The sequence below is a fragment of the Rhodotorula toruloides genome (assembly GCF_000320785.1).
Source record: "Rhodotorula toruloides NP11 unplaced genomic scaffold Scaffold30, whole genome shotgun sequence".
NCBI lineage: Eukaryota > Fungi > Basidiomycota > Microbotryomycetes > Sporidiobolales > Sporidiobolaceae > Rhodotorula > Rhodotorula toruloides.
In genome coordinates this window covers 90,661-118,605 of record NW_015622990.1, presented here as the reverse complement: position 1 = coordinate 118,605, position 27,945 = coordinate 90,661, and the positions used below count along the sequence as shown (strand labels likewise).

General features: G+C 61.9%; 12 protein-coding genes across 12 annotated transcripts; 6 read left to right on the top strand and 6 right to left on the bottom strand.

Annotated features, from left to right (window-relative positions):
* Nucleotides 1–136: 136 nt before the first annotated feature.
* On the top strand, nucleotides 137–5,712 carry RHTO_05174 (Tricalbin; the record flags this gene model as incomplete). Its single annotated transcript, XM_016418836.1, has 14 exons — nucleotides 137–211; nucleotides 401–785; nucleotides 847–952; nucleotides 1,029–1,255; nucleotides 1,317–1,363; nucleotides 1,419–1,472; nucleotides 1,546–1,840; nucleotides 1,904–2,252; nucleotides 2,311–2,597; nucleotides 2,658–3,225; nucleotides 3,286–3,876; nucleotides 3,934–4,349; nucleotides 4,409–5,478; nucleotides 5,536–5,712. 14 exons carry the CDS (start codon nucleotides 137–139, stop codon nucleotides 5,710–5,712), a joined length of 4,647 nt encoding a protein of 1,548 aa, XP_016270346.1.
* A 457-nt stretch (nucleotides 5,713–6,169) lies between these two features.
* Nucleotides 6,170–7,863, top strand: RHTO_05173 (chaperone protein; the record flags this gene model as incomplete). Its single annotated transcript, XM_016418835.1, has 7 exons — nucleotides 6,170–6,233; nucleotides 6,333–6,723; nucleotides 6,829–6,953; nucleotides 7,040–7,113; nucleotides 7,191–7,230; nucleotides 7,298–7,393; nucleotides 7,466–7,863. 7 exons carry the CDS (start codon nucleotides 6,170–6,172, stop codon nucleotides 7,861–7,863), a joined length of 1,188 nt encoding a protein of 395 aa, XP_016270345.1.
* Nucleotides 7,864–8,210: 347 nt separating this feature from the next.
* Nucleotides 8,211–9,865, top strand: RHTO_05172 (uncharacterized protein; the record flags this gene model as incomplete). The annotated part of the gene is made up of 7 exons (XM_016418834.1): nucleotides 8,211–8,397; nucleotides 8,454–8,560; nucleotides 8,621–8,713; nucleotides 8,775–9,371; nucleotides 9,430–9,438; nucleotides 9,497–9,637; nucleotides 9,692–9,865. 7 exons carry the CDS (start codon nucleotides 8,211–8,213, stop codon nucleotides 9,863–9,865), a joined length of 1,308 nt encoding a protein of 435 aa, XP_016270344.1.
* Nucleotides 9,866–10,082: 217 nt separating this feature from the next.
* RHTO_05171 (mitochondrial dna helicase) lies at nucleotides 10,083–12,775 on the bottom strand (the record flags this gene model as incomplete). The annotated part of the gene is made up of 11 exons (XM_016418833.1): nucleotides 10,083–10,106; nucleotides 10,174–10,280; nucleotides 10,341–10,408; nucleotides 10,470–10,484; nucleotides 10,556–10,569; nucleotides 10,635–11,154; nucleotides 11,224–11,338; nucleotides 11,401–11,542; nucleotides 11,620–11,729; nucleotides 11,791–12,042; nucleotides 12,100–12,775. 11 exons carry the CDS (start codon nucleotides 12,773–12,775, stop codon nucleotides 10,083–10,085), a joined length of 2,043 nt encoding a protein of 680 aa, XP_016270343.1.
* Nucleotides 12,776–13,099: 324 nt separating this feature from the next.
* On the bottom strand, nucleotides 13,100–15,352 carry RHTO_05170 (uncharacterized protein; the record flags this gene model as incomplete). The annotated part of the gene is made up of 8 exons (XM_016418832.1): nucleotides 13,100–13,310; nucleotides 13,579–13,616; nucleotides 13,679–13,747; nucleotides 13,821–13,979; nucleotides 14,047–14,200; nucleotides 14,276–14,327; nucleotides 14,416–15,075; nucleotides 15,133–15,352. 8 exons carry the CDS (start codon nucleotides 15,350–15,352, stop codon nucleotides 13,100–13,102), a joined length of 1,563 nt encoding a protein of 520 aa, XP_016270342.1.
* A 560-nt stretch (nucleotides 15,353–15,912) lies between these two features.
* Nucleotides 15,913–16,712, bottom strand: RHTO_05169 (Mediator complex, subunit Med31; the record flags this gene model as incomplete). The annotated part of the gene is made up of 4 exons (XM_016418831.1): nucleotides 15,913–16,255; nucleotides 16,343–16,385; nucleotides 16,502–16,538; nucleotides 16,626–16,712. The coding sequence occupies 4 exons, from the start codon at nucleotides 16,710–16,712 to the stop codon at nucleotides 15,913–15,915; spliced, it is 510 nt and encodes a 169-aa protein (XP_016270341.1).
* A 563-nt stretch (nucleotides 16,713–17,275) lies between these two features.
* On the top strand, nucleotides 17,276–17,846 carry RHTO_05168 (uncharacterized protein; the record flags this gene model as incomplete). The annotated part of the gene is made up of 3 exons (XM_016418830.1): nucleotides 17,276–17,536; nucleotides 17,596–17,745; nucleotides 17,808–17,846. The coding sequence occupies 3 exons, from the start codon at nucleotides 17,276–17,278 to the stop codon at nucleotides 17,844–17,846; spliced, it is 450 nt and encodes a 149-aa protein (XP_016270340.1).
* Nucleotides 17,847–18,254: 408 nt separating this feature from the next.
* RHTO_05167 (pyroglutamyl-peptidase) lies at nucleotides 18,255–19,172 on the bottom strand (the record flags this gene model as incomplete). Its single annotated transcript, XM_016418829.1, has 4 exons — nucleotides 18,255–18,336; nucleotides 18,398–18,497; nucleotides 18,559–19,045; nucleotides 19,107–19,172. 4 exons carry the CDS (start codon nucleotides 19,170–19,172, stop codon nucleotides 18,255–18,257), a joined length of 735 nt encoding a protein of 244 aa, XP_016270339.1.
* A 213-nt stretch (nucleotides 19,173–19,385) lies between these two features.
* On the top strand, nucleotides 19,386–23,507 carry RHTO_05166 (rab guanyl-nucleotide exchange factor; the record flags this gene model as incomplete). Its single annotated transcript, XM_016418828.1, has 14 exons — nucleotides 19,386–19,467; nucleotides 19,523–19,597; nucleotides 19,647–19,751; nucleotides 19,804–20,463; nucleotides 20,516–21,087; nucleotides 21,142–21,610; nucleotides 21,664–22,025; nucleotides 22,084–22,154; nucleotides 22,211–22,352; nucleotides 22,408–22,600; nucleotides 22,658–22,856; nucleotides 22,913–23,266; nucleotides 23,330–23,386; nucleotides 23,450–23,507. 14 exons carry the CDS (start codon nucleotides 19,386–19,388, stop codon nucleotides 23,505–23,507), a joined length of 3,399 nt encoding a protein of 1,132 aa, XP_016270338.1.
* Nucleotides 23,508–23,684: 177 nt separating this feature from the next.
* Nucleotides 23,685–25,231, top strand: RHTO_05165 (uncharacterized protein; the record flags this gene model as incomplete). The annotated part of the gene is made up of 3 exons (XM_016418827.1): nucleotides 23,685–23,747; nucleotides 23,834–24,188; nucleotides 24,252–25,231. 3 exons carry the CDS (start codon nucleotides 23,685–23,687, stop codon nucleotides 25,229–25,231), a joined length of 1,398 nt encoding a protein of 465 aa, XP_016270337.1.
* A 304-nt stretch (nucleotides 25,232–25,535) lies between these two features.
* RHTO_05164 (uncharacterized protein) lies at nucleotides 25,536–26,403 on the bottom strand (the record flags this gene model as incomplete). The annotated part of the gene is made up of 3 exons (XM_016418826.1): nucleotides 25,536–25,910; nucleotides 25,968–26,003; nucleotides 26,080–26,403. 3 exons carry the CDS (start codon nucleotides 26,401–26,403, stop codon nucleotides 25,536–25,538), a joined length of 735 nt encoding a protein of 244 aa, XP_016270336.1.
* Nucleotides 26,404–27,006: 603 nt separating this feature from the next.
* On the bottom strand, nucleotides 27,007–27,855 carry RHTO_05163 (uncharacterized protein; the record flags this gene model as incomplete). The annotated part of the gene is made up of 2 exons (XM_016418825.1): nucleotides 27,007–27,366; nucleotides 27,532–27,855. The coding sequence occupies 2 exons, from the start codon at nucleotides 27,853–27,855 to the stop codon at nucleotides 27,007–27,009; spliced, it is 684 nt and encodes a 227-aa protein (XP_016270335.1).
* Between the last annotated feature and the right edge of the window lie 90 nt (nucleotides 27,856–27,945).

Sequence of the window (27,945 nt, the reverse complement as noted above, 5' to 3'; positions counted from 1 at the left end):
GAGGCTTGGATAAAACAGCTGCGTTGCTCTGTACGACCGACTGAGCAAGTGCGCAAGCCAGTCCGCCCCGAAGCGCCGTGTTCACTGACTCACCTCCTCATCGCTCTTTCCAGCCCCACCCTCTGCGCCAACCGGGATGGACGCCCCTCAGACCAAGCCGCCCGTCTCTGAGATGACCGAGGCCGTGCAGGAGGCGAGGGACGAGGCGCTTGTGAGTCTTTGCTGCCTCGACTCGCCGCAAAGAAGGGATCAACGTTGAGGTCGGTGTGGGGAGGCTGTGCGAGATAGGCGAGGGATTGCGCGGAGCGAGCTGAGGGCGTCTGGATGGCGTGAAATAAGCGAGGGTGACAGTGAGGGCCAGCTGGGTGACACCGAGGCCTGATGCTTGTCTTCTCCGCAGGGCGCCAATGTCCACTCCTTCGACCCATCGGCATCTCCCGCCGAAAAGGCTGCACAGGCTCGCAAAGCAGCCTCCGCAGTCACGCCAGTCGACATGTCGGCCGCTCCCTCCCTTCGCAAAGGCGAACTCGGACAATTCACGAAAGACGGCGGAAGCTCTGTCTCGAGCGATGTGGGCACGAAGGGCGAGAAGATCGAGGTTACTACAGGCGCCAAGGCGGCAGAGTTCGAGTCGACGAAGGAGAAGGAGAGTGGGAAGCCGCTGAACGATGCGGAGAGGGCCAAGAAGATTGCGCAGGACGAGGGACGGGTCGACGAAGATGGCGTCAAGAGTCCGCCCGGAGCGATGCCGAACAAGGAGGCGGAGAAGGGCAAGCCTCGCGAGAGTGCGTGCACCTGCGAGCGAGGTGTTCGAGTGAGGCAGTGCTGACTTGCCTCGATCCGCAGTTCCCTCCTGGTTCGCAATCGGCTGGAACGGACAGGACAAGTCCTTCTTCCTCTCGCCCGAGGACGCTCGCGAGCGCTCCATCCTGAGCGACTTCTTCACCGACGCGTACTACGGTCAATGGCGAGTCCTGCTTGCCCACCTCTCCTTGTCTCCTCGCTGATCTGATCCCTCTGGCCCGCAGGTACCACAACGCCGGCATCATCGTCTTCGCCGTCGTCGCGACGCACTTTGTCACCCTCTTCGGCGGCGGTTGGGGCTGGATGGTCATCATCTTGGCCGTCTGCGCAACCTACTACGAGACTTCGATCAAGCGCGTCAGGCGCAACGTCAGGGACGACATGGCGCGCGAGGTGGCCAAGAAGGGCTTGAAGACGGAGGTCGAGAGCGCGGCGTGGATCAACTCGTTCCGTCAGTCTTGCTTCACTCCCGTTCTGCCTCGATCAAACTGACTTTCGCATGCCCTCCGCAGTCCAGCGCTTCTGGCTCATCTACGAGCCTATCCTCTCTGCGACCATCGTCAGTCAAGCGCTCTCTCGGTAGCCACAGGCGACTGACCTGTCTCGCCTCGCAGGTCGCGTCCGTCGACCAGGTCCTCTCGGTCTCGACTCCCGCCTTCCTCGACTCGGTACGTTTTTCTGCTTTCCTAAGACGTAGGCCACCGCAAGAACCGATCAAGACTGACGACGGGATGCCTGCAGCTCCGCCTCACGACCTTTACGCTCGGCACGAAACCTCCTCACATCGACCACGTCCGCACCTTCCCCGACACGGACGAAGACGTTGTCGTGATGGAGTGGGCCGTCTCGTTTACGCCGAACGACCTTGCCGACATGACGCATGCTGCGGCAGCGAAGAAGGTCAACCCGAAGGTCGTCCTTGAAATCAGGATCGGAAAGGGTATCGCTAGTATCGGCAAGGATATCATAGTCGAGGACATCTCGTTCAAGGGCGTCATGAGGATCAAGCTCAAGCTCATGAACAACTACCCGCACGGTGCGTGTGCTTGCGGCTCCCTTTCCTCGCATCGCCCTGACAAGCTTCCTCGCTCGTACGCAGTCAAGACCGTCGACCTCTCCTTCATGCACCCTCCCGACTTCGACTTCGTTCTCCGTCCCGTCGGCTTCGACTTGAACTCGGTCTTCCCTGGCCTGTACTCGTTCATCAAGAGCACCGTCGACTCGTCTATCGGCCCGATGCTCTACGACCCGAACACCTTCACCCTCGACCTCGAACAGATGCTCTCAGGTGCACCGATCGATACGGCTGTCGGCGTTCTTGCGGTCACGATTCATTCGGGCAAGGGGTTGAAGGGGACGAAGATTGGAGCGGGCGCACCGGATCCCTATGTCTCGATCAGCATCAGCAATCGTGCCGAGCTCGCAAAGACCAAGATCAAGCGCAACACGTGCGTCCAGTCTCCTCTCAGCTCCGAATCGCAAGCTGACCCTTTCTCGACCGCGCAGCTCGACGCCGCACTGGCAGGAGACGCACTTTGTCCTGCTCAACACGCTCAATGACGCGCTCACGATGAAGGTCTTCGACTACAACGACCACCGGCCCGACTCGGATCTCGGCACCGTCTCGTTCGACCTCAAGTCGCTCGCGGACGACGGCGAGCAGCCTGATCTCATCGGCGAGGTGATCCTCGATGGTAAGCCGAGGGGCCAAGTCCGCTACGACCTCAACTACTACCCCGTCCTCAAACCGACGAAGCTTGCGGACGGAACGCTTGAGCCTGTCCCCGAGACGAGTGAGTCGCGCACCTCCTCATTCGCGTGCTCGCAACGACTGACGCGTCCCGCTTGCTCAGCCGCCGGTGTTGCTCGCGTCGTTGTCCACCAGGCCAAAGACCTCGACCCGAAGGGCGAGCAGATCAACCCGTTCAACGTCCTCAGCCTCAACAATCAGCGCGTCCACCGCTCGCAGACGCTGAAACGCACCGCCAACCCGGTCTGGGAGAAAGCGCACGAGTTGCTCGTCACCGCCAAGGACTCGGCCGTCATCGGTGTCGAGGTCGTCGACGACAACTCGATCCGGTCAGACACCAAGCTCGGGTTCTGCAAGGTCCGCCTCGTCGACATCCTTGAGGCCAACTCGAAGGGCAACGACTGGTTCCCGCTCAGCAACGCACGCAGCGGAAAGGTCCGCATCACGGCCGAATGGAAGCCAGTCCTCATGGCCGGCGCGATCAACGGCGCGGGCGCGTACACCGCCCCGCTCGGCGTCGTCAGGTTCTGGTTCAAGCGCTCGAGGGATCTCAAGAACGTCGAGGCCTTCACCGGCGGAAAGAGCGACCCATACGCACGCATCTTGTCGAAGGGTCTCGTCGTTGCGCGAACGATGGTCCACGACAACAACCTCGACCCCGAGTACGACGAGTGCGTGACGTCTCCGTCCAAGGCTGATGCGGGCACAGGTTGACACACTCTCACTCGCAGGATCGTCTACGTCCAGGTTCACTCGCCCCGCGACTCGTTCGTCATCGAGGTCATGGACTACAACCACAACACGAAGGACCGCACGCTCGGCCAGACCGAGTTCTCCGTCTCGGGCATCCTCGCCGAGGGACCCGACAAGCGCAACAGGCCGTGGATCGGCACTGGCAAGGTCAGCAAGACCGAGATGCTCAAATCGGACAACAAGCGCACGGTCAAGGGCAACATCGAGTTCGAAGCCGAGTTCTTCCCCTGCACGCCGCTCAAGAACGTCTCGTTCACCCCGCCGGACGAGATGTCGTCGCAGGCCAAGATCACCGAGGTCGACGAGGACGAGAGCGGTGCGAACGAGGAGACTATCGAGCCTGAAGGCGACGGCAAGGCGGCCGTTTCGACGCCAACTACCGCCTCGTTCGTCAGTCCGCCGACGAGCCCGTCGAAGCCAAACGCTTCTGGCTCGAATGGCGGTGCGAAGGAGGAGGACGAAGGTGTCACGGTCCCGCGCGAGCAGCTCCTCAGGACGCAGACGGGTGTCCTTGCGTTCCAGGTCATCAGCGGGAACCTGTCGAGGAAGGGAGCAAGGCTCGAGGTTTTGTGCGTCGCCGTGCTTGGTCCCCGAGTGAGCTTGAACTGACCCTTTTCGTTCGTCAGGATGGACGGCGGATACTGGCCGTGCTTCTCGACGGAACGCTCTCGTTCTGCTCACAACACGTGGGACGAGATTGGCGAGGTCCTCATCCGCGAACTCGACTTCTCGACCATTACTCTCGCCCTCAACGACGCCGAGAAGGACACGCGCGAAGACATCCTCGCCAAGGTGCAAATCGACATGAACGACTTCCTCGAGAACACGCTCGATAAGCCGTACACGTTCACCCTCCTTCCGACCGAAGGGCACAGTTCGCGCTCGACCGTCACGATCATGTCCAAGTACATTCCCGTCGACATGCAGATCCTGCCTCGCGAGTCGGTCAACAACTCGGGAGTCATCCGCGTCGACGTCCTCGATGCAAAGGGCTTGCCGTCTGCCGACAGGAACGGCAAGTCGGACCCGTACGCCATCTTCGGTGCGTCTGCTTGAGTTCCGCTTCCTCGGCTTCCACGCCTGACACTCGTCCGCCTACAGAGCTCAACGACGAGCGCGTGCACAAGACCGAGGTTGTCAAGAAGACGCTCGCGCCCGTTTGGAACGAAAAGTTCGAGATGCAGGTCCCGTCGCGCGAGGCGGCCAGGTTCATCGTCGAGGTGCACGACTGGGACCGCGTCGGCGCATCCGACAAGCTCGGCCGTGCGCAGATTGACCTCCGCGACATTGAGCCGTTCGAGCCTGCCGAGCGGACCGTCCAGCTCTACGACTTCAAGAATACGTCGCAGACGGCCGGCACGATCCGCATCCGCATGGTATTCCAGCCCGGCTTCATCTACCGCTCTCGCAAGGCGACGTCGACGTTCTCAGCTGGCCGGATCGGGACGACGCTCGGCGGCGGTGCGATGGCTGTCGGAGGAGGCCTCGTGGGTGCAGGAGGGGCAGTTGGCAAGGCGGGCGTCGGCGCCGTTGGCACTGTCGGGAAGGCTGGTATCCACGGCGTCGGGACGGTCGGCAAGGTAGGAGTGCAAGGCGTCGGCGCGGTCGGCAAGGGAGTTGGCGCGGTCGGCAAGGGCGTCTTTGGTCTCGGCCGGCGCGGTACGAAGGAGGGAGTCGCTGCCTCGCCCTCTATGGCAGAACTGGCTGATGCAGACGCGGCGGCCGCGGCTGGCTACTCTGTCCCTGCGGCCGACGGCGTCGAGGTCCTCGCAACGGACACGGCGCCCTTCCCTACCTCGGCTGCTGGAGCGGTCGTGGCCGCAGCCGGCACGCTCACTGTCACTGTCGGCGACTTGAGCGGCGGCGCCGACGCGAGCGAGAAGAAGGCCGTCATCGTCAAGCTCGGCAGCAAGACCGTGCTCGAGACGCACTCGCACAAGTCGGCGGACGGCAAGGTCACGTACGGTGAGACGGCGGCAGTCAAGACGCCTGCTGACGGCGAGACGGAGCTTGGCTTCGCGGTCGTGCACAAGAAGACGTTCGGCGGTGACAAGGTCTTCTCGTCGGCCGTGCTGCCCGTCTGGCAGCACATCTCGCCGACCGCGCCCGCCACCACCGTAACTCTCCCGCTCTCCGGCTCGCACCCCGGCGAGCTCGTCGTCAGCCTCTCGGTGCGTGCGCTGCTCCAGTCTACTCCGACTTTGGGCTGACCCTTTCTTCACACACAGTGGATCCCCGTTCCCGCCTTCCTCAACTCTGGTTCGCGCGCGCCCTCCGAGGCTGACGTCCGCTCCCTCGCCGACTCGACTGCGGGTGGTTCGCCTGCCGGCAAGACGAGATCGCGCTTCTCGAGCGGCAGGTTCGGCCGGCACAAGGACCGCGAGACGACGCCCGTCGTCGAGTGAGGCTGCGCATTGACTACGCTTGCCTGTTTTCACCTCACACCGTCGTGCAAGCGTCGCTCTCGCCCTTCACAAACTGTACATGCCTCGTCTCCTTCCCGGAATTTCACCCAGTTGTCGATACCTCTATACTTGCGTTGGCTTCCTCTTCACTACTTGTCTATTGCCACGCGCTCTCAGCCTGTGCACGCCTTGCAACTTTCGAGAGAGTCGTTCACCTTCACGGCCTTCGCCGTGAAACAGCTCGACCTCCTCCCGCTCGCTTCCTTCGCGCTCGGACACGCTCAGGCTGCCTCTCAAGGCGCCAGAAAAGGTCCCTGGAACCGCACGACTGCTCCAAGCGCCGCCCACCGCCTGCGTCGCCGTCTGCCCCCGCTTCCACCCCCTCTTTCAACCAGGACCTCGTTCTCGCTTCTCACGCCCAAGGGATTGACGGTGAGGGCGTTGGAGTAAAGCAGGAATGGTTTTGCTATCATATGCGGCGGCGGCGGCCAGCTCGGCGGGTTCGTACGCTGTTTCGACAGGTGCGTCTCAATCACTCGCTTCTTCGGGAGGGGTCGACACGAACGGGTAGGCTAGTCGAGCGCTGTGGGACCTGACAGAGTCTGTATTGTACCGTGCAGCCTCGTCCTATGTCTTCCGCAGCGATGCCTCGACGTCGACCGCTCCTTCACCTGCTTCATCCTCCAAGTCGTCCAAAAAAGCGAGCTCCTTCATGCCCGCCACACCCGCACACGCCGCACGCCAGAACGGCGCATCGAAGAAGGGCACGTCTCCGCCAGCCCTGAACCGCCGCCTCTCCGTTCGCCGCGGTCAATCTCGTAACCGTCTTCCTTCCGCCGCTCGTCCGCTTGCTGCTGAGCCACCAATCGAAGAACGAGGAGAAGGGGAAGATCTTGTCGATACGGTCAACCTGGAGGAGGACTTGTACGCCATTCTGGGAGTCGGGAGGAAGGCAAAGACGGATGAGATTCGGCGGGCGTTCTTGGCGAGGAGCAGGATCATCCATCCCGAGTAAGTCGGCGTCTCCGTCGCTGGCCCCTCATTGTTCGACAGCCGAGTTCTTGATGGCCTTACTGGCACGAGCAGGATTCACTGACACCCTTTTCTCGCTCGCAGCAAACTTCCTCTTTACCCGCCGGCTACAACGGCCTTCCAACGCCTCTCTTACGCCTACGAGACGCTCTCGAAGCCCAGTTCTCGTCGCTTGTACGATCTTGGAGGAGGAAGAGGCTACGATCCAGGTGCGTCGTGCTCACCTCCCATCTACTCGCAACCAGCGATCCGTCTCCGCTGCAGGCTCAGCTGACGGTCTGCCATGTTGACGCAGCCAAGTCCCCTGCGCCTTCCGACAACATGGCCGACGAGACGCTGAACAGCGTCTTGCGCAACGTGATCAACGAGGTGCGCGACCTCTTTCGATGTTCGCGGGGCTGGGTTGCTCCGGATGACCAGCTTGCTGAAGCCTTGCATGATTGCAGTTCCTCAATGGCGACTTTGAGATGATTCGCGTCTTCGTCAGTGCGTGGCAGCTCTTCGCTTTTTCCGAGAAGGAAATACGTGCTCACTTCGGCTGATATCCCTACAGCCGCCATGAACGAGAGCAATCCAGGTCTCAACATTGGCGACGAGGCTGTCGACAGCGTCGAGGGCGCTTTCAGGCGTGTACGCGAAGTCCTGCTGGGTTCGTTCCGCCTCCTATTCCAGGTCGATCCTGATCAGCACTGATGTACTCGCTCGTTGATGTTCCGCACAGCGGGATCACGCTACCTCAGCCTCATCAAGTTCGAGCTCTGCCGCCTCTACGAGATCCAGTCGTCGCTCCGTTCCCTCTCCTACTTCGACGTCTACGGCCGCCTCCGCCTCACCCTTGCCCTCACGCGCGTCACTCTCGAAATTCCGATGGTCCTCGACAAGGCGATGCGCGAAGAGCTTCCCGCGCCGCCGCCTTCTCCGGCAACCGACTCCAGTCGCAAGCGCGGGGATTCGAGGAGTTCGCGTCCTGCGCCGGACGGTGGGCAGCTTGAGCGGAGGGGACTGCTCGGTACGAAGACGAGGGGGATGCTCGTTCTTACATGCAAGATGCTCGAGAAGGCGGAGCGTTGGGCCGGCACGCCTTCCTCGCCGACTTCCTCCTCCAAGGTGGCAGCTTGACCCCGCCTCTTCGCCGCCATTATACCCCTTCGCCTTTCAGCGCCGACCCTGACCCCCTTCTGCACAGCCGCGACTCGCAAATTCACCTTACACGTCGCACTGCCGCCTTGCCATCCATACCCTCGTTCGGCCTCTCCCTTCCAACTACCCTTTCCCGCTCACGTAATACCCCACCTCAGTGCCGTCTTCCTGTCGTTGTCGAATACAGCTTTTCTCGCCACGTTCTCGCAGTCTTGCGCTCCTATCGAGCCCCGCGGATTGTCCGGATCTCGCTTAACCTCCTCAGCACTCGGGCTTTCCCTCCTTCCCTTCCCTCCCTTGCTGACTTCGTCGCTGACGCTGACGAGATGGCCGACGAACGCGACCGACTGCACGTCCTCGCTCAGGCTGCTGGACGTGTTTCGCCGGCACATCCACCTGCCCTTCCCACGATCCTCCACTCGGTCTCCGTCGTAGGGGAACTTGAACGGGTTCGTCTGGGACTGCAACGCCAGGAGCCTCACATGTACATCCCACAGCCTCTTGTGGTGCACGGTCAGTGGGCGTCGACTAAACAGATCCTCTGCCGAAACTCATGCTTTGGCTAGCAGGTCCGGCTGCGCTTCTGCTCTGGTTCACGGCGCGACAGGCACAAGGAGGACGCGCTGGTCCTCAGCTGAGCTTCTATTCCGCCCTTTGCTCGACTGCCGACACCCTGGTGCGTCGCGGCCGAACTCTCCTCGTCGTAGAGTACGATTGACGGGTTTGGATTTCGCAGGAGACGCTCAACCAGGTCTACTTGACGGTGCCCAACGGCGCTTCTTCGGCCACCGGCAGATCTCAGTGGCATTCAATCGAGACGAGAAGCGGCGTGTGCTCCTGTCCTTCTTCGCAGACAGGCCGCCGCCAGGACTGACCCACCGTCTTCACAGGCGCAACTGCTCTACACCCAGGAGACTGTGAAGCCAGGAGGTCTGCCTTTCGCCAGCGCCGTCAAATTCAGGGATGCCGCCGGCTTCAACCACAACCGCGGCCCGCACAACTACCCAACCGGCAACGCCTCATTCCCGGACGGCACCTCTGTCAAGCTCTTGTACGCTGCGGCGCATGTCCAGCTGTACGACCTGCTAGACAGGTGGGTCCACGAGGGCGGTCTCTCCCCATCGGACGCGGGTCTCCAGGACAGCCAGCACCTTGTCCTCCTCTCGATCGCCATGCTCATGCAGCAGGAGGCGAACGATGCAGAATTGTCGAGCCACGAGCCGATCGAGACGAAGCTTCACATCGCGCTGCTTGGCGAGACGCCCGCCTCGCGCAGCACAATTCTCGGGACCTTGCGGCGGATCGTGCAGCACGCCGTCGCGCACTGTCCGATGTGGAACCCAGCGGAGCCCTTTGCTACGCCCTGGGTCCGCGACCACATCAACTGGTGCAACTCGCTCAGAACGACAGCACAAGTTCACTACCCGAACTTGCAGGATCCGCAATTCTACCGCACGCACCTCATTCGGGCTGTCGAAGTCTGCCGAGTGCGTGTACTGGTTCTTAACAGCAAGACTGTATGCTGATCCGACGTCCTGCTCGCAGCGCGTTCTCGTCCGTCTAGTCCTTCTGCTCGCTCGACGTCGACCTGACCCTTTCTCCTCCGTCGCAGGCCGTCCACACCCCTCGCCCGAACCCTCAAGCAGCCCTGCGCGCTCCTCCCGGCCATCCCGCTCACGTCGCTGTCGCACGTCAAGCGAACGGCCAACCGGTCATCGTCCACCTCCGTCAGCAGCCAATGAACCGACAGCAGGTTGTCGACCGCCGCGCTGCCCTGGACGCCCTTCGCGGGCGTCAATGAATGCAGCTGGTCGATCCGCGCGTGAGGATGATGGACATTCGCGGTGGACGACAGCCCGCGCCTGTTCATGTGCCCGTCAACTTCGGACAACCTCCTCAACCCGACCCGCCCCGCGGCGAGCCGCCTCGCGACTACCGCGGCCACCCTGTCAAGCAGGAGAGCGACAGCGACAGCGACTAGCTTTGTTCTCCCCTTCTCTCCCACCCTCTCTCGCGACTTGAACCTTCCTAAAGTGCTGTAAGACTGCGAATGTAGGGTTGCAAAGCGATGCGAGTTACGAGGGATGACATGCGAAGCGAGTGAGAGTGATGGCAAAAAGCGTGTGCGTACGGGCGACAGACGAAAGACGAAGCGATGCGAGAGAAACTGATGCGAAGCGACGGATGAAGAAGCGAGTCTAGCTGAGGACTTCGAGGGAGCGCTACGTACGAGACGAGCGCGTCGTTAGCGAACACGCGAGAGAAGCGCAAGAAGAGAGAAGAACGCACGCTCCACTGGATGACCTTTTCGTGCGCGAGCACCTTTTTCGGATCGAAGCGGAGGACCTGCAGTCCCTCGAGGGACGTGGCGCGGGAAAGGGCGACGTACGACTGGCCTGTTGGTCGTGCTCGTCAGCCCAGCGGAACGGGAGAAGGAAAGGGAAGAAGAGACGAACCCTTCTCGAAGACTTTGCCGAGGTCGACTTTGACGCGCTGGATCGTCTGGCCTTGCGACTTGTGGATGCTGCAGAGGCGCTGTCTGTGAGCGAAGCACTCAAAATGCAGGAGGAGGAGCGGAAGCGTACCTCATCGCCCAGGCGCTGCGAATCGAGGAGGTAGAGGGTTAGCGAACCACGAGGGTGGATGAGCGAGACAAGACGAGAGAGCGCACAGGATGATCGGGTACTGTCGCGACGCAGGACGTCAGTCGTCAAGCCCAACAAGCGAGCGAGAACAGTCCGGCAACGCACCTGCTTCCGCCAACTCAACTTCTGCCCGTTGTTGTCCTCGTGCTTGAACTCCTCGCGGACCATGACCTTCTTCTCGATCCCGTTCGGCGTCTGCCACGCGACGACCGGACCCTGCTCGATCCTCCCGCTCGCGACGCCCTCGGCAATCTTCTGCCTCTTGCGCGCCTCGGTGACGCTCATCTCGCCCTTGATCCGCACCGGCTCGTCGCACGAATTGAGCGTCCATCCTTCCTTCCCCTCTCCCCCGTCCTCATCCTCGTCATCCGCAAGTTCCGGCACCCCAAAACCCACCACATGCCCAACCGTGCCATTGACCAAGTTCTGGTCCAAGTTCTTAATCAACATGACCTGAGCGCCAATCTTGAGTTCGAGAACGTCGGGCGCCATGATGTTTTTGAACCATTGGCCTTGTTTAGAGGGGTCGGGTTCCGAGTCTTCGGCGCGGAAGAGGCGCGATTCGCCTGCGAGTGAGCGGAGGCGGTTTTGGTTCGCGCGGTCGACGTCGTGGCGCATGGGGAAGCTGCCGAAACCCATCATCAGCGCGTCAGTGAGAGAGACAGGGAGGAAAGCAAGGCAGGGGGGGACGAACAGCTCGGTGGGCTCGATCTCGCTGTACTTGAGTTCGCGCTTGAGCGCGTAAAACTTGTCGATCGACGACTGGCTCAACTTGCCGAACCTCATCTCGTTCAGCATGTCGATGAACTCTGCCCACCCTCAACCTCGTCAGCCCACTCAAGCGAGCGAAGGAAGGAAGCTTCGAACGCACCCGTATCCTTCTGCCTAAACACCTGCGTCAAGTTGACCGTGTGGTGGATACACTCCTTCCACGCCTGCGCCTCGAACGCGAACGTCGGACTCGAGCCTTTGGTGACGGGCGGGAGCTGGAAGAAGTCGCCTGTTACGACGAGCTGCGGTCACGAGCGAGCGTTAGCGGAAGAGACAGAGACAGAGAAGGACGAGAGATGGAAGGAGGGAAGGGACGCACCTGGATGCCCCCGAAAGGTTTGGACGACGCCGTCTTCGAGCGCGGGTTCTTCTTGAGCGACTCGGCGATCTTGGCGAGTTTGTCAAAGAGGATCCCGTCGACCATCGAGACTGCGCTCCGGCGACCGTCAGTAAGGAGTTACGTGAGAGAGGGTGGTGGGAGCGAGCGCACCTTCGTCGACGACGAGCACCTTGACCCTCTGCCACTTGGCATTGGCGTTCCTGTTCTTCTTGATGTTGGCAACCAGTTGCTCGACACTGCCCGTCCCGATCCCGATACTCGCAAACGAGTGAATCGTCTGTCCACCAATGTTGCACGCCGCCATGCCCGTCGAGGCCGTGACGGCGACGGCGTCGGCGTTGGATTTGTATTTGCGCTTGAGGGACGAGATGATTTCGCGGAGGAGGACGGATTTGCCCGTTCCTGCGCCAACTCACTATCAGTTCCAGCGAGAGAAAGAGGGGGGGAGGAGAGACGCACCGGCGGACCCGGTGAAGAAGACGTTCTTGCCGTCCTCGACAACCAACTTGTGAACCGTCTGTTGTTCCGGACTCAAGACGACCTTCTGCTTGATATCCATCGACTCGCTCATCAACAACCTCCCTGCACCGCCCGCTGCGTTCCTGACGCCTGACGGACCGGCGAGTTCGTGAAAGTTGCGCGACGAGGAGGAGGAAGAGGTGGTTGAGCGTGAGGTCGAGGCTTCGAGTTCTTCCCAGGGCAGGGTGCGCTTCTTGGGTAGGACGGAGCCGGTCGTGGGGTTGTTGTAGGCGTAGGTCGACGGCCCGGGACGCGAGGAGGAGGAGGAAGTCGAGGCGGAGGGAGCACGGCGGAAGAGCGGCGCGAGAGGGACCTTGCTTCCACCAGGAGACTCCTTGACGAACGCGGGCTTCTGCACGCTCGCGAGCGGCCTCCCCTGCGCCTGTCCTCCCATCGCCCTCGCGCCCGACTGTCCGCCCAATCCTCCCATCGCACTCGGCTGCTTGCCCTTCGCGGCGGTGACCACCGCCGTGCGCTTCTTAGGCGGCGTCGGCGGCCACTCGTCCGACCCGAGTACGAAGTCGGGTCGCGTGTTTTCGGGTTCGTCGTTGTCCGAGTTGGGCGAGTCGCCCCATGAGCGTTTGGGCTGCGAGGACAGCATGCGTGGTTTGGACATGCCCAGCGAGAGTCTAGCCGTGTCTAGCCAGCCAGCGAGTGAGTGAGAGTGAGAGAGAGTAAGCGAGTTGAGCGATGTCAACCTTGAGAGCGCGTCGACGCGAGGGTTGATTTCGGCGCACGTGACTCTCGGGTTGACGTGTCTGAGCTTTGACCCAAACGAAGCGAACCACCTCGCCTCGCTCTCTCACTCTCTTCTTTCTCCTTCAACGCACACCGGGCTCACGACTCCTCTCACGGGGAGTCACAACGGCCACTTCCAGCAACTGGGGCACCGAGGCATTCTTGGCGGTTACAGCAACCAGCCTGCCCACGACTTGGCTGCTCAAACCACTCCTGGCGCGTGTGCAGACCCGACCTCCCCGCCTCTCCTCCGCTCGACGTACCCTGCCCGGCTTCCCACTCCTCTTGCTCTCGCCCCCTCGGGGGCTTGAGAGCGAGGAACGAGGTCGTGCGGCGGGGAAGGTCCTTCATGCTCGTCTGCGATGGCGAGGAGCGCGACGAGGCGCTGGAGATGCCGTACATTCCTCGACTCGCTGTAGGGCGCTTAGTTTTCGCCCGTGACGGGGTAGTCACAACCGTACGGCGGACATTTTACTCCCGCTCTCTTCTGTAACTCGCGCGTTCGTTCTGCAGCATCGGTCGTCGAGAGAGCAGAGGGACTCGCTTCGGGCTTTGGACTCGCTGGGCAGGAGTAAGCTACGATGCACGAGCGACGAGGTGGTACGGGCGGATGCGAGGACGAGGAAGTCTGGCAAGCTAACCTACCCCTTCTCCCCCTCCGACTCCCTCACCCTCTCTCACTCCGCCCTCCCCTTCTCCTTCTCCCTCCCCATCTTCTCCTGCACCACACAATCATCAGCTCTCATTCGCGCGCAAAGAGGAGAGAGCCTTAACAACGCACCTCGACCGCAACTCCCCTCTCAAGCGCACACATCCTCCTCACCTCATCTTCCTCCCCCAGCACCACGCACTGTGTCCACCCATCGGCTGGCGTCAGCACCACCTCAACCTCAACTCGAGGAGGGAAGGGGGAAAGGACGGACCCGAGCGAGGTGGTCGCGCAACACACTCGGTTTCTTCCACCCTCCCCTCTCTCCTCCTTCTCCGGAGGTTGAGGGGCGTAGGAACGAGAATCCGCATGCGCATGAGAGGGACGGGAATCGGTGCGTCAAGAGTGCGCGAAGGAACGTGTTCCGTTTCGCCTGTACTCCCCCTCCCCTCAAAGCTCGTTAGTGTTGTCCGAGGAGGGAGAGAGTCGGGGTGACGCACGGATGAGGAAGAGTAGGGGAAGACTTCGTTTTCGCTCTCGTTTTGGTTCGAGCGAGAGGAAGAGGGGGAGGTGAAGACTCGGACGTAGGACGAGGGTGGGAAAGTGAGGAGTGTTGAGCGCTGGGTCGGGGACAGGGAGCGGTAAGGGCTTGTGCTGCGCGCATCGAGCGGAGGAGGGGGCTTTGTCAGGAAGAAAGCGAGGGGAGGGGAAGAGAGGGGAGGGACGCACGAGGGGAGGAACGCGCGGAGCGAGGGAGTCCAGCGGATTGTGAGCGGTTCGGCTGCGTAGCGTCAGTTCGAGCGTAAGCGACCCTTGCGCGTGTGGATAAGAGCAGAAGAAAGCGGAGAGGAGAGGAAGGGGATACGCACTCGCTGGCTCAGTCACCACTCCTCCCCCCGCCTCCGCTCCGCTCCTCTTCCTCCCCTTATTCCCCCTCGCATTCCCTCCTCCTCCTCCTTCCTCGCGCTCAGGAACCCACTCCGCATCGCTCTCCCTCCCCTTCTCCCTCCCCTCCTCCCCATTCCCATCCGCAGACGACCCGCCCGAGGCGCGATACGCCCAGTCGTGCGCAAGGAAATCTGCTCTAGCTTTCTCCAATGCCGGACCCGCTAGAGCTGCGTAGGGGTCCGTAGATGCGTGGTTGGAGATATCGGAATCGCTGTCTGAGTTTGAGGTTGAGGCTTCTGTGGGGAAGGTGGCATTGGGAGGAAGGGGACGAGGGAATGAGAGAGGAGTGTGAGGAGCGTGGGGAGGAGGGGGAGGGGGGAAGTAAGCGGGCGGAAGCGTCGTCGACGTCGAGGTCGGACCAGAGGCGGAAGTCGCGGAAGGGAAAGCGAAAGACGCCCTCACCCTCCCTCCTCCTCCGACTCCTACTCCTCCAGCTCCGCCTGCTTCGAACGGCGTCGGAGCGGATGAAGAGCGCGTTGAGGAAGAAGAGCTGGAGAGGAGCGGGAGGGAGGGGAAGAGTGCGGGTGCGAGTGCGGGTGCGGGTTGAGAGCGTTGAGAAGGGACCGGAGCGGGTTCTGTGCCTTCCAAACGTCGTCGTCAACTCACCTCGAACCTCTAGAAAGCCCCGGACGACGCACCTGCACCTCCCTCCCCCTCCCCCTCTGCCCTTCCCATCCCCCCCTCCTCCCGCTCTCCCAACGCCCTCCGGATAGCCCAAAGCGGCACAAACACCCCCACCCCCTCATTCGTGAGCGTGTCGAAACCGGGTCCGTCGGTGGGAGAGGTGGCGGGTGAGAGGGTTAGGGCGGTCAGAGTAGGGCCGGAGGAGGAGCGGAAGGGCGGTAAGGGGTGTGACATGTGTGGAGAAGACGGGGCGGGTGATAGCGAGGTCGACGAGCGAGGAGAGCGGAGAAGCGAGTGAAGAGACGGAGGCAGAGAGCGAAGGAGGGGGAGCGGTGTCTCTCAAGGGGAGTGATCCGGTCAATGGCGGGCCTACCTGCTCTGTGCGACTGCAGGAAGACGTTCTACACCTGTTCGCTCCAGCTGTTCCCGCCGCTGACAGACGAAGTCTCCGTCGCCGTCTTCTCCGACTCTGCACCTGACACCCGTCGTCTTGCGCGAGAAGCTGCGGTAGTGGCGCTTCTGCGAATGAAGGATAATTCGGTAAGCGACGGGACGGGTTCTGGAAGCCTTGCTAGCGAGCGAGATCGCGAGCTAGGCGAGAAGAAGCGGTCGCAACACACCTTGGGTGGTGGCCATGAGTTTGACTGCGCTCTGCGCGTCGTGTCACGTCATACGGGCGGAGCACGTGTCTGTGGTGAGGGCTGTGAGGCGAGAAAGCGGATCAGGACCGAGGAGAAGCCGGTCCAAGACTCGAACGGGATGCACCTGTTCCGCTTCCTCTCTTCCCGCTCAGCTCACGTCGCCGCGACCACCTGCTTCGTCTCTTCACCGCCATTCAGTTCCGCAGCATCGCCTGCTGCGGCGCAAGCTCCCGCACCTCCCCCGTCCTCCTTCTTCCCTCCCTCGCTCGCCAATCCCCCCATCGCCTCACCCAACCCCAACCCCTCTCTCTCCCTCCACCCCGCCCAATGCGCCACCATCTTCCCCGCCCACTCCTGCGCCAACAGCGGCTGTTCCTTCAGTGCCTTGCGGAACGGCGCGGAGGAAGTGAGGAGCGTTAGCTGGTGGAGACTTTGTGGGTATTGGAGGAAGCGGCTGTAAGTGGGTTGGCGGAAGTAGAGGAGGTAGGTTAGGTAGCTGTGCGCACATGAAGCTTTCCGTATCAGTACCGAGCCTCGAGGGAGGGGAAGGAGAGAGAGAGGAGGTCGTCGCGTGAGGACGCACTTGAGGAACGGTTCCGAGTCGAAGAGGCCTTGTTGTGCGAGTGCTGTGGGAGCGGCAAAGCAGTGTCAGCGCAATTCCTTCGGTAGGGTGAAGCGAGACCGTCCCCTTCGCGAGGAAGAAGCAGTCCCGCATCCACCGCACAGGACTCGCCGGACGCACACTGGAGGTAGAACGGGTTCGCAAGGCAGGAGACGAACTGCACGAGCCGCAACACGGCGGATCAGCGTTCTCTCTCCCCTCGCGAGGTGTTCTCCCCGCCGAGACTGATGAAGCGGTCACGCACCTCGAGTTCCGTCTCGAAGCGGATCTTGTTGGCGAGGCGTTGTGGGTCGGGTGGTTGTGCAGCCGGTGCGGGTGCGGGCGACGCCATGGCATGTAACGAGTGGGCGTCAAGGGCAACAGTTGGACGACAGCAGCGCAGCAGCACCAGGTCACTCTCCGCCAGCAGATTCTTCAGCGAGTCGAGCAGGAGCACTCACTCACTCTCCACGGCTCATTCCCATTCTGTGACTGTCCGGGTTCTTTGCAACTCCAGACGACACAGGAGAACCTCTCCGCCGTCGCTGTCCCCCTGTCCCTCGCCAAAACGCCGCGATCCGCCGTCCCTCCCTCTTCTCGCCGCCTCACCGCTTCGCACGACTGACGGACAGCTCGCACGGACTCTGTGTCACCTGCTCGACATCAGCCCCGTCAGCACCCGCTGCCCACCCCGTGCCCGCTGTCGAGCCGGGCGTTGGGCCCTCGGCGCGGGAGGTGGAGGCCTCGTTTGCTCCGCCGTGCCTCCGCCTCCGCCCTCGCTTACGCACGCTGAGCCTGTCGACGGCGAGCGGACCTCGGGATGACTGGGCACCGCTCGACTCCGCCCGCCGAGATCGCGCAATGCTTGCTTCCCTTCTCCTCACTCACTCCGCTTGAGAGACTCCCTACCTCGCGATGCTCTCGTTCTCCCGCCGCTCGTCGTCCTCGTCCGTCTCGACCCTCGCGTCGACGACTGCCTCGACCCGCTCGACCGTCGCAAGCAGCACCTTTGATCTCCTCGAACCGGTCGACCTCTGCTCCCTCCCCGTCGAACTCGTCGCCGCATCCCTCAAGCAGCCCACCAAGTCGCACTCGCACTCGCACTCGCATCATCACCGCGAGCACCGTCCGCGCTGCACGCTCGATTCCGAGGACGAGAAGCTCGATTCGATCTTTGTGAGTCTGCGCGGCCGTCCTCCTCGACTCGGTCGCTGACTTGCTCCGTCACCCGCCAGTCCTTCCCGCGCAATCACACGACGCACGCGCGCTGCCCCAAGCACGGAATCGTCCACGACCCCGCGCTCGCACTCCCTGAACGCAACTCGCGCGAGACGTCCAGCTTCGAGAGTAGCTGCTCTTCGACGAAATCGACTCGCTCGCTCAAGGTGCGTTTGCGCCCACTTGCCGCCTGCAAGTCACAGCGACTGACTCGATCTCGACCTTGCAGTGCGCATTGAAGCGTGTCGTCTCGCTCAAAAGGCCATGAGCCATCCCCTCTCCCTCACCTCCATCTCGCTCGGCCATCCCAGTCATCGCCGCACACCGCTCAAGACGTCCAGCACGACGCACCACCACCACTCAGGCAGTACTTAAGCAGTACATAGTCGCCTTTCGCCCGGCCAGGTCGGACGCAGGTCGTCCACTTCGCTCGCCAAGATCACCTATGATCACCTTGTCGCGCCCTCGTCCTCGGCAGTATCGGAGGAACGGAACCGTTGTTCTTGCGCAATGTTGGTTCGTTGCAGAGGTCTGTAGGGTAAATAGTAACGAAGTCGCGCTTGTTGTACGACCTCCAGCTTCCGTCCGCAACCCGCTCCTCTCGCTCATCTCGCTGCCCGCTCGTCCGCTTCTCGCACCCGTTCAGCTCGAGAGCCAGTCTCCTCCTCCCAATGAATCAATCCGCCCCATCCAAGATCGTCCAAACAACAAGCCGAATCGCAGCCGTCACCTCCTCGATCGAATAAGGCTTGCCCTCCCTGCCTCTCGTCAAAAACGTCAATTCCCAAAATCACGCGCAGGGAGAGCATCGAGACGCACGGAGGGATGTGGATGAATTGCACGGGCGTTGGGGAGTTGGGGCGGAGGTGGAGGGCGGTTGAGAGGGAGGTGTAGAAGGAGTATTCGCATAGGTATAGACCTGCAAGAGAATACGTCAGCGCGACGTGCAGCAAGAAAAAGAATCAGGGCTGGTCACGCACCTGCATCCTCCGACAGCGAAACGTGCTCGAAGCCCGCCGCCCTCAGCCGCCCAACCACCTTCTTTCCGTCGACCCTAGTCCTCAGTTCCTCTGGCGAATCCCTCCACGCCTCATCAGCGAACCCTCTTCGTCCGTCCGCGGCCACGTCAGCCAATTTGTCCGCCGCATCCGTACTGTCGTAGCCGTACTTTCTCGCGCGCTGTTCAAGGCGGATCTGTCGGTCCTGGCCGCTGACGCCGACGTGTACGACGAGGTTGGGTGCAGAACCGTTTGTTCCTGCTTCTTGGAGAGAGGGAGCGAGGCGAGTTACGGCTTCGTATTCGACGGGAAGGAAGGAAGCGGAGAAATGGATCGGACGGGAGGGTACGCGAGAGGTGGGAGTGTCGCTCGGTGGGTGAGCGGCTGGCAGAGGTTCAGTGGAGAGGGTTGTTTCGTGCAAAGGCCGGACCGCTTCCCATGATGGGTTGACCGTCACGTCGCGGAAGGGCTGTTGACGTGGAGAAGGGGGTCAGGACAGGTGTGCGGGCAATGGAGTGAGATCGACGCACGCCAAAGCCGGTGATGTGTACTCTGTAAGGTTTCTGCGAGTCGTCAAGCTGTCCTAGCGGAGCCATGGCGTGTGCAAGGTGAAGTTGGAGGACGGAGAGGAGGGGCCGGCGAAGGTTGCTCCTGTTGTCACTCGTCACTCAGCTCGAGGGGACTCGCAGGCTGGCTTGACTGAGTTTGACTGCCTCAAAGACTGCACTGGTCGACCCGCCATCCCGCCCCAATCCCTCCTCTCCCTCCTCCTCTCCCCACCTCCTCCTCATCAGTCCCCGGCACAAACGATGCACTCGCCCTTCTCGCTAGCGCCGCTGATACGACCAGACGTACTCGGGACAGAGCAAATTACGGCGACACTTCTTCACGGTGCGTGCGAGTGCTCAGGGACGCGAGGCGACGGACTTACCCTGATCTCATCCAGCCGACCGTATCGTCTTGGGCACTGAGCGGGGGACGCTGCTTGTGTTTGACCTTTCTCGAGCTTCGACGAGTACTGGTGAGTCAGCTTCGGCTCAATCGGGCGCCGCAGCTGACCCCTCGTGCAGCACCTCCGACCGCAACTCTCGTTAACCGGCATGACGGCTTTGCGAAGAAAAGCATCGAGCAGCTGGGCGTGATCAAGGAACTGAACGCGCTCGTCTGCCTCAGCGGTGCGTCCCGCCCATCGTCCTGAGCGAACATTGCTGACCTCGTCGTAAACAGGCGGAGACCTCACCTTGCATTCCTTCCCTGACTTCGCCCTCCTTTCCTCCTTCGCAAGCCAAACGAAAGCTTCCGCATCCGTCTTTGCACTCTCGACCGAAGTCCACCACCCCGCAGCAAACGCCGACGTCCCCCGTGCCGTCCCCGAGATCCACACCACTCTCGCCGTCGCCTGCAAGCGTCGACTGATCCTCCTCAGCTGGGTCGACGGGACGTGGAATCCGCAAGTCGAGGTCTCGCTCCCTCATCAGATCCGCGGCATGGCTTTTGATGGTCGACGACTCGTTGCGGGCTTCTCGACGGGCGAATACGGCGTCATCACGCTTTCGCCGCTCGAGGGCAAGGGCGCCGGTCAACCGCCGACGCTGGGCGACCTCTTCTCTCTGCCTCTCCCGCTGGCAGAGCGGCCGTCACGCACGGGCGTGCCCGGACTAGGAGGACTTGGCGGTTTAGGAAACGTCGTCAGTCTCGGGGCGCTCAACGCATTGTCGAAGAAGCTCGAGAAGAACGGTGTCGTCCGAGTACCGCGGCGGACGAGGCGGCAGAGACCTGAGCGTCCGGAGGAGAGGAAGGTCGAGTCGGAGTGGCTTTGGGCGGAAGAGTGGGGTTGGCAGAATGAGAAGGCGGACGAGCCGGGCGAGGTGCTCGTTGTTCGTGATAGTACGTGTCAGACACCTCTCGCTTCTGAGCCTGTGCTGACAGGACCGCGCAGACGTTGTTCTTCCGCTGTCATCGACCGGCAAGCCCCGCCCAGCCGACCGCCCATCAGCCTCGGCACCCAGCATCTCCTACCATTCCTCCGTCAACGAGGCGCTCGTCTGTCCTCCCTACGTCGTCTCCCTGGTCGCGCCTACTTCACCAGCTCCAGGAACCACCGCTAGCTCCGCCACTCCTCACTACTCGCTCGCCGTCCACGCTCTTGAGACCCTTGAACCCGTTCAGACACTCTCACTACCACCAACCGCTTCGTCTCCGCCCGCATCCATCGCCGAGTCTACCCTCTCCGCAATGAATCGCTCGGCAGCTCCCGCCAAACCTGCGACTCTCGCCCGCCTTCTCACCGTCTCGGCATCTACGCCCAAGCCGCCTCTCCTCGTCCTCACCAGCACGCCCGCGAATACTACAGCTCCGACAGCGCCAGGCGCCGCGTCAGAGCAGACTCTCTGGGTCGCGACGGTGGACAGCTGGCAGTCTCAGCTTGAGGAGCTTGGCAAGCAGGGGAGATGGGAAGAGGGCATTGCTCTCCTGCGCGGCTCGTTCGACGTCCTCACAGACCCTTTACCTGTACGTTCGGATCCTCTTCCCGCAGCTCCTCCCGCTGACTTCGTCCTCGAACAGCCTCCTCTCTCCCGCCGACTCGCCACGCTTCACGCCCTCCACCTCTTCAAAACGCATCGCTACAACCTCGCCATCGACGCCTTCATCGCTCTCGACATCTCGCCCGCACGCGTCGTATGCCTCTACCCTGTCGCCATCTCCGGCAAGCTGTACCGCGAGGCATCGGCGCACGAAGAGGTTTTTGGTGGTCGTCCACATGCGCGAGTACAGGCTGCGCACGCAGAAGCGGAGGAGAAGCGACGAGCCGATGAGGAAGAGCAGCGCTCGGCAGCGCAGCAGGCGAATCAGGCGCGAGGCTCGCCGGCGACCGGGAGTCCTGCTCGGCTGAGGAAGGGTATCCTAGCTGGTACAGCGGATGAGGACGACGCGGCGTCCATCAGGAGCGTCGGGAGTCGGCTGACGGGGAAGAGCTGGTTGCGGGATCGGGAGCCGAGTACGACGCTTGACGAGATTGCGGAGAACGCAGCCCGTGCGTGCCATCCCGGTCGACCGCCTCGCTTACACTGACGTCTGCTTCAACAGGCGAGCGCGAGCAGCAGGAGAAGCATGCGGCGCAGAACTACTCGCGATCTGTCGACGAACTCGTTCGGTACCTCACAGACCGTCGGCAGAAGTACGTGCAGGCGTTCGCTGCCCTGCTCCCCTCGTCAAGACCTACGCCGTCGTCTCCGCGACCCGCAGCAGACGCCGACGAGCTGCTCAGCCTTCCGAACGAACCGCTCACGAAGCTAGGTCCCGACCAACTCGCTCGTGTCGCGCAAGTCGTCGACACGGCGCTTTTCCGGAGCTACCTCGCGACGAAGCCGGTCATGGTCGGTCCGCTGTGCCGGATCGAGAACTGGTGCGAGGTGGCGGAAGTCGAGGAGCTTCTGCTCGATACAAAGGTGCGCGCCTCTCGTCGTCGACTTCGTCCCGAAATGCTCACTCGTTGTACCTGAGCAGAAGTACCGCGAGCTGCTCGACCTGTACAACGGCAAGAACATGCACGAGAAGGCGGTCGAGCTGTTGAAGCGGTACGTTCGGCGACATGGTGGACTGAAGCGCCCTGCTAACTATCGCCGCTCTGCAGAATGAGCGAGGACGAGGACGACCTGAAGGCGAAGGTCGAGCCGACTGTGCGCTACCTTCAAAAACTCGGCCCAACGCATCTCGCCGTCATCCTTGACGCCTCGCGGTGGGTCTTCGACCAGGACGTCGCATCCGGCTTACAGGTGAGCTCCGAGGTCTACTTTGGTGTGAGCTGTGCTGATGCTCTCATGGCCGTAGATCTTCTGCGCGGACCTCGAAGAGGTCGAGTCTCTCCCCCGTCACGCTGTCATGGCGCATCTCGAAGGCGTTGGACGAGACGTCTGCATCAAGTACCTTGAGCACATTATCCGGCAGCTGGACGAGCAGGGCGCCGACTTTCACGAGAAGCTCATCGAGCTTTACCTCCAGGCGGTGCAGGCGCCATCGACGGGCAAGTGGCCCTCCTCCCCCTCTTTGATGCGGATGTCTGACTAATCTCCGCTCACAGGACGCGACGACGAGTCGTACCGGAAACTGCTCGACCTGCTCGAGACGAGCAAGTCGTACCGAGCCGACCGCATCCTCGGGCGTCTCCCGTCGGAAGATATGCACGAGGTCCGCGCTGTACTCCTCGGACGGCTCGGTCGACACGAGGGCGCGCTGCAGATCTACGTCTATCAGCTGGAGGACCATGCGACGGCGGAGCAGTGAGTCGGCCCTCTCGCGAGGTTCCCCGCTCTGGCCGCTCACGTTTCCCTCGCAGGTACTGCAAGCGCGTGTACGACTCGGACGAGTCGATGCGTCCCACTATCTTCCATCTACTCCTGCGACTGTACCTTCGTCCCCGCCAGAACCACCCGCTCTTCTTCGGCCCCGCTCTCGCCCTCCTGTCGACCCGAGCTGCTCGTATCGATCCCATCGAGGCCTTCGAGCTGCTGCCGCCTCTCGTCGCCGTCAGCGACATCAAGGTGTATCTCGAAAAGACTCTGCGACGGAGCAACGAGCGTGCGCGTGAGGCAAAGATGGTCAAGGCGATCGGACGAAGCTGGGTCGACCAGGCAGACCGCGAGGTGGTCGACCTCGAGGAGAGGCGCGTCAAGGTGACGGAGGGCAGAGTGTGCGTTTGGCAGCTGTACCCTTGCGCGCCGAAGCGCTCGAGGCTGACCGTTCCCGCGAACAGCTGCCCGGTCTGCCACAAGCGAATCGGCAACAGCGTGATCGCCATCCACAACCCCCAGTGCGTTCTCTCACCCCCAAAACGGTCGTCGTAATCTCCAGCTCACTCTTCTCACGGTCGCAGGGGCGAAGTCACACACTACCAATGTCGCGAGGACTTTCAGCGGACTCGCGCGTTCTGATACCTTCGCAAGCGTTATAGATACCCCTTGCATGCATCGCAACGCAGCCATACCCCGCTTGACGCGACGAGGTGCACGTCGCTCCTTTGAGCGATCCTTGTCCTCCTCTTCTCACGCTCATACTGCTTGCGCTCCTTCGGCTGCTCCTACGAGTCACTCTTGCAACTTCTGTGCATCATGGCCCCTCGCAGGCGCGTCCCCAGCAAGCTCAAGGCGTCCAGGCCGCCTCATCGTCCTTCGGTGAGTTCGCGCGTGTTGGCTGGCGAGCGGCGGCCTCGCTGGGCACGCGACGAGGGTAGCTGACACTCATTGGTTGTCCTTGACAGGCTCCAGCCGCCACACAGCCCAAGACGACGCAGGAGGCTACCCCTTCGCGCCCTTGCCACTTCGCGCTCCTCCCGCCTGAGCTCCTCATCCGCATCTTCGATGAAGCTGGCGCCGACCCCAAGTTCCTGAAGCTTTCGAAGTCGTTCTTCCACCCTGCGCGCGCCGCTCTGTACAACGACGTCAACCTCTTCTCGTGGGCGATGCTGCGCCGCTTCCTCAAGGCTCTTCAACAAGCGCCTGACACGGCTCCGATGGTCAAGAAGCTCGGTTTCAGCAACAGCAGGGAGAAGCCAGAATTGATCTCGGACTGGGAGGAACTGGCGGCGAAGTTTGCGACTCTGTCCTTCGAGGCAGGTGCGCCCACCCTCCTCCTCCAGCCCGCCGCGAATCCCGCTGATCAGGCCCTGTCGCCGTCAGATTGCTCCCTTTCAAAGGAGGAGCTCGGTGCTGCGACGCTGCGCGACGTGATCGGCCGCCTCTCTTCCCTTGAGCGGCTTCTCCTCTTCGGCAAGGCGAACTTCTTCACCATCTTCGACCCCGCTTTCTTGTCGACGGTCGATTACCTCCCGACGCTCCTCGGAGTCACCTTCTCCTTGACAGAGGTGGAGGCGTACGACGATGAGCGAGACGAGGAGATCTGCCAACGTCTCTCGCTCCTGCCAAACCTCCAGCGCGCCGAACTGTACCACAACGGCGACTTCTTGCCGCTCTCGGACGACAACATCGGACCCTCAGTCCGCCTCGAGCCGGCCAGTTGGGGTCTCACCGACCTCTGCCTGCGCGAAATGGTCTACATCGGGCCCGAGATCCGCCATCTTATCGCCGCAATGACGCCGTCCCTGCGCCTCTTCCTCCTCCAAGCGATCGACTGCTACCCCGGTCTCGCCGACGACCTCAAGCTCTTGCCGCGCTCCCTCTTCTGTCTCGACATCAAGTTCGGCTCGGCTTGCTTCGTGAACACCGCAGGACCTCTGCCTGTCCTCGATGACGCCTTGACGCGCTTTCCTGATCTCGTACACCTTCACCTCAGCAACACCATCTTCACGCCCGACCTCCTCACCCGCCTTTCCAAGAGGTCGCCAAAGATCAAGTGCCTCGACTTCGGTCACTTCGCCCCTCTCACCGGCGAGGCGCTTCTCTCGATCCTCAAGCCGGGCAAGTCGCAGCTCCAGCACCTCGAGTACATCGCCATCCGTGTCTGCCAGTGCCCGACCGACGAGGCGCTCGTTCGCGGCGATTACAGGCACAAACCGAGGTGGTGGGACGGTTTCGGAAAGAGCGATGCTGAGAGGTTTGTGAGGGCGGCCGAGCAAAGGAGCATCGAGATTGGCGGGAACGTCCTGTGCGCGTTGAGGAGGTGCAGGGCGAATGACGGACATGCGTGCAGCAGGGGATGAGCGAGGGACCGAATAGTCCGCTTGAGTGTGCTATGAGACAGTCTCCTCCAGGTGATCGTGCTAGTCCCGCTCTGTCAGAGACCAGGAGAACATGCCCACCACAAGTCTCAAGCGAGCGGCAAAAACGCATCCGCTGCACTGGACTCGCACCTCTCGAACCAGGATTTGTCACGAGTGATACAATGCGCGGCATGGAAGAGCTATAACAGGCGAAGGGGGGCAGAACGAGCGCAGAACAACGCCATCCGCAACCTTCGCAACTTCCGACTTCACTTCCTTTTCGCTCCATCCTCGACCCTGCAGCTCAGAAACGCCGGGCTGACCGGGCTTCCCATTCCTCAGGGGTCGTCCCGTAGATCGCTGCCTTCCTGGCGGTCATCGACGAGCCGAGGCCGTACCCGAAATTTGCGTGATCGTGCCGACGCTTGGAGAGACTGTGGTCCTGCTGCTGATGCTTCTCCTGCTCTTCACGCGTGAGCATCCGCGGGAGGCGGATCGATGAGGGCGTGAGAACTGGCGAGGTGACGCCGGCGAGCATGGGAGGGAGACCAGTGTGGTGCTGTGATGCCGGGGGAACCTGAGGCGGAGGGAGGGAGACGCCGTGATGGTGAGGGTTGCCTGTCTGTGGTGCTGCAGCAAGGTGTTTCTCCTCCTGTGAGACGTCGTAGACAGGAATGCCCTAAGGTAATGAACAAGCCTCAGCACAAGCGGAACGCAGCAGGGGACGGTAGCATACGGTCTCGTTCTGCAGTTCTTTGAGTGAGTACTCGCTCTGTGGGTTATGAAACGTCAGTCTTTGTGCCAGCCACGCTTGATAACGGCAGGATCTTGAGGCGGATGCAACGCACCAGAATCCATCTGATCACGTCCTGAGAAGGCTGACCTGTCCTAAGGCTCCTACGGACTTCTTCTGCAGCTAGCTCCAGCTGACGGCGAAAGGTCTTCAGGGGGTCCGAATCGTACTCGGGACTTCCGACGGCAAAGACGACGAAGATGCACCTCGCCCAGGCAGAGAGGTTCTTCGCGTCCGCACTGAGCTGATCCTCTGCTTTAGCCAACTCAGGGGCAAGGATGTGTCCATCCTTGCCGAGCGCAAATCCTGTGAGGTCACTGAAGATTTGCCTGACGGCCGCGCGGATCTCGAGCCGTGCCACTTTCTGTAGGGTCGGCATGTTGGCGTGGCTCAAACGCTCGAACGAAGCTGAACGAACAGAAAGGGAGAGGGATGGAAGGGAGAAAGCCAAGATGAACCTGAGCGACGTCGGGACTGCCGCGGAGCGCGAAGAAACCGCCGAGCAGTCCGATCTCGCCGACGTTGACCAGCAGGGGCGCCGTGTGTTCCAGTCTATTGTAAGGGCATATACGCCCACGCGTACTGCCCAGCCGTCGACATTCGCGCACGGCTCGGTTTGGATGGAGAGCTGACGAAGTTGCGAGGATGAGGAGAACAAGACGTGGCCGACTCGCGCGACTCTCAAAGCTCTGGAAGAGTCCTTCGAAAGCTGCAGGGCCTGCGCTGCGCGGACTCCAGCGGTGTGTCGGCGCAGGGTGAGCGGCAGGAGGAAGAGGAGCGTCGGCCTTTGCCAGTGCCTAACTCGCTCTGGATGGGCAAGGACAACGAGCGAAGCCTGTGACGACGAGTTTGCAGTTGAAGATATACCCTCGAAAACGGAGACTGCCGGCGCACAAAAGTATCTCCGATCTCCGCCTCGCGACCGCACCGCTTCCTGCTTGTCCTGCCGCCGCTTCGCCTCTGTCCCCACCTCAACTTCTCCTCAGAACGCCGTGCGAGCCCTGCCTGGGCCTACAAGACCGTAGATGGCGGCTTTGCGCGGCGTCATCGACGCTCCGTACCCGAGGTCCGCGTCGTTGCGACGAGACTTTGCGAGACTGCGCTCCTCCTGTTCATCTTCACGCGTGAACATCGGCGGAAGACGGATCGATGGACGCGCGAGAACTGGCGAGGTAACGCCGGCGAGCATGGGAGGGAGGCCGGCGTGCGGCTGCGTCGGAGGGAAGTGAAGCGGAGGAAGGGAGACGCCGTGGTGAGGGTGTCCTGCGTGTCGCGCAGGTGCGTGCTGTGGCGTGGTCACATGCGGTTCCTGCCCCTGAGACGCGTCGAAAACCGGGATGCCCTGTTACAGACCTCATTGTGAGCAGCGAGCGCGACCTAGCGGGATGGGCAGCTACGTGCGGACTTCTCTTGCAGTGACGCAAGCGAGTAGTTGTGCTGTGGAATGCACAGAGTCAGCGTGGCATTTCACCCCTGAGAGATACACGGAAATAATCGAGGGACGCACCAGGACCCACTGGACAACGTCGTCCCGAGACTCATTCATCCTCGCGTGCACGCCTCGTTCAGCTTCCTCAATCAGGTTGCGTAGCGTGGCCAACGAATTGGGCGGGTGCGTGTTCAGCCCCCGGCCAGTCGAGAGACCGACAAAGATGCACCGCGCCCAGGTGTAGAGGTTCTTGGCCTCGGTGCTGAGGACTTCGTCTGCCTCCTGCATGTGCGCATTGTACATGAAGCCGTCCTGGCCGATCGGGAACCCTGTGAGCTCCTCGTAAATCGCCCTGACAGCCTTGCGGATCTTGGACGGGGCTGTCACTTGTGCGCTTGGCATGTCGAGGAGCTGAGCGGTGATCAGGAGAGGGTGGGAAGCAGTGAAGAAAGTGGACGAGGGAGTAATGTAGAAGAGAAAGCAAGCCGAAAT